The sequence below is a fragment of the Bacillus rossius genome, chromosome 12 (assembly GCF_032445375.1).
Source record: "Bacillus rossius redtenbacheri isolate Brsri chromosome 12, Brsri_v3, whole genome shotgun sequence".
Lineage (NCBI taxonomy): Eukaryota > Metazoa > Arthropoda > Insecta > Phasmatodea > Bacillidae > Bacillus > Bacillus rossius.
In genome coordinates, this window is record NC_086339.1 from 54,075,795 (window position 1) to 54,081,794 (window position 6,000).

At 36.7% G+C, this 6,000-nt stretch overlaps 1 protein-coding gene across 2 annotated transcripts in view; it reads right to left on the reverse strand.

Annotated features, from left to right (window-relative positions):
* Positions 1-6,000, reverse strand: part of LOC134537949 (gastrula zinc finger protein XlCGF7.1-like) — a 40,382-nt gene that overhangs the window by 19,311 nt on the left and 15,071 nt on the right. For both annotated transcript variants that reach the window (XM_063378956.1, XM_063378957.1), the window contains exon 3: positions 3,299-3,432. In XM_063378956.1, coding sequence (XP_063235026.1) covers positions 3,299-3,432 — 134 coding nt within the window. The remainder of the gene's footprint in view (positions 1-3,298; positions 3,433-6,000) is intronic.

The window sequence follows — 6,000 nt, forward strand, 5'->3', positions numbered from 1 at the left end:
TAACGTCGTTTGTCCTAATTTTTAGGACAAACGAAATTAGGATAAACGCTTTAGGACAAACGACGTGTACCCAATGTGGTCGGACATGTTTATAGAAACAACCTTCATGCGGTATGGAAAAGGACCAGGAGGACTAATAGGGATAACAACGCAGCCCAAAACAATCAATACTTGGGCTCTCAGCCTCCATACAAGTAGCAAATTGGTGAAAGATCTTTGTGATTTAAATGACAAAAGTGTAACACTTCACGCAAATCATCACAAGGAAGAAAGTAAATCTAGAATAAAGTCGGATATGGAAGATCGACAGAAAATACATGATAAACTACAAACATGCATTAATCCTCTGAATCCAAATGAACACCTAAATGGTCTAGTTAACATTGTAACTGGTTCAATTGCAATGGAAAAGGTGAATGTGGAGAAAGCTATCAAATTAGGTAGTCTTGGATTAACAGATTTAAAAAAAAACATTACCAGGCGGATTTCATGCACCTTTGAAACAAACAGTGGTTACGATGCAAACCATAAAAAGCAGTGTAAAAGTTGGTGATACATTTGTATTTGATACTGCTCTCATATACAGCCCAGTCAGTGCATTGGTCTTATTACGTCATCTATCGATTGACAAAGTTTTGTGTTACGAGCTCGCGCCAGTTACAAGCAGTAAAAAGTGTGCTAAAAGAAAAACTGGCTTCCATGGCTCTTTCAAGATTGATAGCTTCTCCCGATGTAACAGTCATCGATGGGTGTGCTATACTTTGGGTCGTCCACTGGCCATCTTCAGGCACTGTATTTGATCTAGCTAATAATGTTTATAAGTATGTGATCCAGTTCATTGTACAAAGTGATGTGTATATTGTATTTGATAGGTATTTTGATTACAGCATAAAGTCTGCAACCAGACAATCAAGAAAGAATGGAGTCTGTAGAAATTTCCAGCTTCACTTGACTATGAGTCTTCCTCCAAACAATACCGAAAATAAAGTCCAAGTGATTGGCCTAGTTTGCCAGGTACTAGTGGCAAATTGTAAAGATTCAAAACCAAGCCATAAATTGGTTGCAACGATTAGAGATTCAATACCAATAAAATAATGGAAGGCCTTATCACGCCAGAGGTCTATTTAAAATCAACTCATGAAGAAGCTGCATCAATTAATCAACGTTGTAAAGTCGACCAATGTGAAGAGAAGAATCGTAGTTTCTGATGATACAGATGTGTTCTAGCTTCTCTGTTACTACTAACAAAAATTGAATATGACATGCGAAGTCTACTAGACATCTACAAGCCATGAGAAAAACAATTGACATAAGAGATACAGTTGGCAACCATTTACCAATAGTTTCTAAAATATAATGCGCTCATGCGATATCAGGATGCGATAGTGTTGCTTATCTGTATGGCTTGGGTAAGGCCACCATTCTCAGACAAGTGAAGTCAGACGAATTTAGAGAACGTGGGCAAAGTAGAATCTAAAATGGAGGACATTGTAAAAGAGGCAACCAAATTAATAGCAGTATGCTACGGAGCCAGAAATGTGACGACAATGTCCGAAGCTCGCGTTGTGGTGTGGTCAAGAAGAACTGGGAGTGCTAGGAACGTTGCTCCACCTCTAAGATCACTACCTCCTACAACGGAGGCTTTCGTTGAGAATGTAAAACGGGCTCATCTGCAAGTCATGCACTGGTATTCAGCTGAAGATCCAGATCCTCCCGACATCGACCCCACAAACTATGGTTGGGCAAGAGATGGCACAATGAAGAGCCTGAAGCCTGTTGCATTGCCTGAAGAGGTGGCAGTTGCTCCAGCAGACATCCTGAATGTTATCAAATGCAATTGTTCAGAGAAACCTTGCTCTTCCATCAGATGTACTTGTGCCGGAAAATTGCCATGTACTTTATTTTGTAAGTGCTATGGCAAAGAGTGTTTCAACCTCCATACAAGAAATTTAAATGATCACAATCAAGAGGAAGATATAACATTCAAATACTGTGACATCTAAATGCTCCGAGGAACTGTATATCATTTTATATAAACATAAACATGTGTTATTGTTTGTTACACACTTTAAAATATAAACTTTTATTCATATGATACGTGTGTAAATTACAAACTAACCTATTATAACAACAATTTATATTATAAAAATTAATTTTTGAGGGAAATTTTGGTTATTTAAATGTAGTTTCGATGACATTTAATTAAATATAGGCGAATGTGGTAGTGTGATCATAATAAGCATAATAAAAAATGTTCAAATTGTAATTTGCTAAAACATTTTTCTAGATATCATTTACAACATAATATATAATAATAAAACGAGAAGACTTAACAGCTTGGGACATTATTTTAGTATTTCAGGTCGAATAAAAGAAAAAAATGTTTAAATTGCAACATTAATTTCTCTCATTGCGATAAAACCGTAAAGTTTATCAAAAATATTGAATACGTCATTTTTGTGAAGAATTTTACAATCTTCATTTCATCTAACTACAGAAATTTACGTAAGACCAACGGTTAATTAAATATGATCAAAAACGTCTTTTCGGGTGCCATTTTTTCAAAATGGCGGCGATTGCCCAAGGGTGACAAAGTGGCACCCAGCAGATTCGTAATCAGCGGAAAAGCTGAATAAGAATCAGCCAAAATATCTTTGTCCTCCAACATTTCCAGGTATAATGGGTTGGCGACCAGACTATTATATTATCACAAAGACTGAGCACTTGATCTATGAAGATGTTTACCAATATACTAGTTCTTTAAATAATTTAAGGAATAAGGTAAAAAATTTTAAGCTTTACATGCTACTAGTGTGGCATATCTTTTGAAATCATTAAGACCCTAATATTTAGGCAAAAATTTGTAAACTGTTGGTAATGTAATATTGGAAAATCCAAACATTTTGAATATATTCAATACATAAAAATTTTAATGCAAATATGTTTTGGTTTTAATATATATATTTTTTTATTGGCAAGAATAGTGGAATCATTCTTTAATAATAATAGCCTAAAAATCCATTCAAATTTTTTTTTATAACCTTTAAACAGACAAAATCACAGTGAAATTTCAGTTACAGTGAAATTCCATCATAATGCACCTGAAAACACCAATTATTCATACTTAATAATGAATTGATGATAAATGTAAAACTTCATGTAGGGATCTGGAAGTATACTTTTTAATGGTTTGAAGTAAGGTACTTTGTAACTATTCTTGGTATTGTACCGACGTGTGGCACATCACGCAGTTTTGGAGTGGTACGCGAGACAGCAGCCACACACACACAGCACTCACTCGGCATCTGTTGCCAGGAGACAGCTCGCTGCCGGGCCACGCGGGAGTTCCGAGGGCGCTCGCTTGCGGAGGATCTGCTCCGTGGTCGCAGGCAGGGCCTGGTCGCTGCGACTGCACAACAGGTGGTCCTGCAACTGAGTCACAGCCACCGTCTATTGCCAAGGACTGTCTTTGAGGGATGTGCCAGTATTGCAAAGTTATTCTGTATTCCTGAATAATTTGCTACTGGATTAAATATTTGAAATTGGATTATTCCTTACTGGAGACAAGATTTTACAGTTTTATTTTAAGGCTAGTTTCATTTATAAAATAGAAGATTATCATTATAGTTTAAATTTTTTATGTAATAATATCACATTATTCAAGAAATATAACATTTAAATGATTCACAATATGTACAAAAGTGTAAAATTAACTGATACTCGCTTCACTTTTACAACATAATTTGTAATAAGGATTTCTAACAACTCAGAACAATAAAAATAAACTGCAGGTATTGATGTGCGTGAAAAAAGCACCAATGTCGTAATGTAAAAATGAGTTGCCAGATAAAAAATAATAATTCACCAACCTTTTAATTAAATACATTTTAGTGCAAACTTAATGGTAAATAAACTACATTAATTGAATTCAATATATTAAAATATTATGCTTTTGTAATATGAGGTAAGTTCTGATTAAAAAAGCTGATTAATTTAATGATTTTAGCTGCATTTTGGTGTATTAAGGTGTAGTAACTTGTATTTAAGAGTTATGTTGTACTGACAGACTTGTTGGTGTTATTTCAGTTTTACTGTGGTTCACCATATTGTCTTGTTCCTATTCATTATCAATACTGACATCGTCCGGGCCTACGGCCCCTGTAAGTCCGATATGCCACCGCCCAAACACCACCCACCCTCCATTCAAACCTCCCGCCTACCCGTGCGTACGTGGGCGTGCGTGTGTGCTCGCCCGGCAAGAGGGCGCTGTCAAGCCAGTGCGCCGCACCCCTAAAAACATAAGTATATATAATTGTGTTGTTTGTTTTTATATTCCCTAAGTGCAACGTGACGGCAGATCAGCCGGGAGGGTTTTATGTACTTTCATTTTTAAATAATGTATTAAAATATCATAGCGTTTCCGGACATTCCCGAGGAAACCCGAAGCCAGGCAATAATTACGTTTCAATCTTAATAATTATTATTTGTACAATCTTTTCTCTTCATTCAAAAATTGTTACATAATTTTCAATGCAATCTTGTCATGTTAATTTAGTTTCCCGTGGCACGAATTCGCTAATATCTTTTAACGGCAATTGTTTCGGCGGGAGGACGCCATGTTAGTCGAGCGAGCCATGACCTCACCGGCAGTCTTCCGCCATCAACGACCGAGAGCAGACGCATCAGCACTTCGGGGACCTCACCGCTTGTATTCTCTGCCAATTAATTCTGTTAACTTTAATTTCGTCTCAATCACTTTCTTTTAGTCCTCGGAGCTACTCTCGGTCGGGGGACTATTTCATTAATTAGTTTACGACCAGTCTCTGTCTTTTTCCTCGTATTACGTAATTTAACATGTGACCACGTGGTGGCTCATCACCTATAAACCGATTCGTGCTGCGGGCGTTTTGTATAGTTTCAACCGTGTACGAGTGTGAGCGGAATTAGTGGAATAAATCAGGTGTGTGAATTTCACGTATTATTCTTTTATTTTCTATCTGTGTGACCACATGGAGAGTGACGGCGTGTGGGACGCCTGAGAGCCCACTTCGTAGGGAAAAGCGTGCCCGACGCTGAGAGCGGGCAGGAATTAGTGCTAGATGTTTTCAAGGGGGGATATCACGTCTCACATGGGCGACGTCACGCCCTGAGTTAGGAGTCTCACCGGGTCCACGTGCCGTACCACGTGGTGGCGCCCACTAGCAATCCACCGTAAAACCGACCGATCGACCCCCCCCCCCCCCCCCCCGCGACAATACATACAGAAAGTGGGACTCATTAAAAAGATATTTAAAATGAGAAGAGGTTAACATGTATGAAGCTATGAAGATTTACTAAGAAATTTAAATTATTTCTCTGGCAGCATAGTACATACGTGCTATATTTTGGTTTCAAAATAATTTGTGACTACAATAAAGACACTATAAAATATGCTATATTTTTATTTATATAATCAGTCGATTGACAACACAACTTTCAAACAACTTAAAATTTTCTCGCTTTAAGAAAAAGCATTGCAGTTTTTTTATTTTCTTTCATTTTACACCACTCTATTGTAGTTCCTTCTGTATATAGTTATTTCTACTGTATTTTGTGTTTGTGAAGTGTGTAAAAAAATATCACTGTATTTTTTAATTTGATTCGTAAATATTCTATATTATTAAATAATTTAATATATTATTCAAAATTGGAATAAACAAAAAGAGGATTCACAAAAGCCTACATCCTGGAGAGGTTTCTGGAAGCACTGGGAAACCTAAATCAAGTTAGAGGACTGGAATCTGACCATGTCCTCCAAAACGTGTGTTCAATGATTTACTGCTATGGCAAATTGCTAAGTGACTACAAAAAATTTTAAAAACCTTTACTACACAAAATTAAAAAAAGACAAGGTACAAATATTTTTGCACATCGTACATCGGTTAGTACCGGTACCCCCATTTTTGACCAAAAATAAAGTTTCATGTTTAGTTTTAGTAGGTTGCATCATTTGAAACTGAT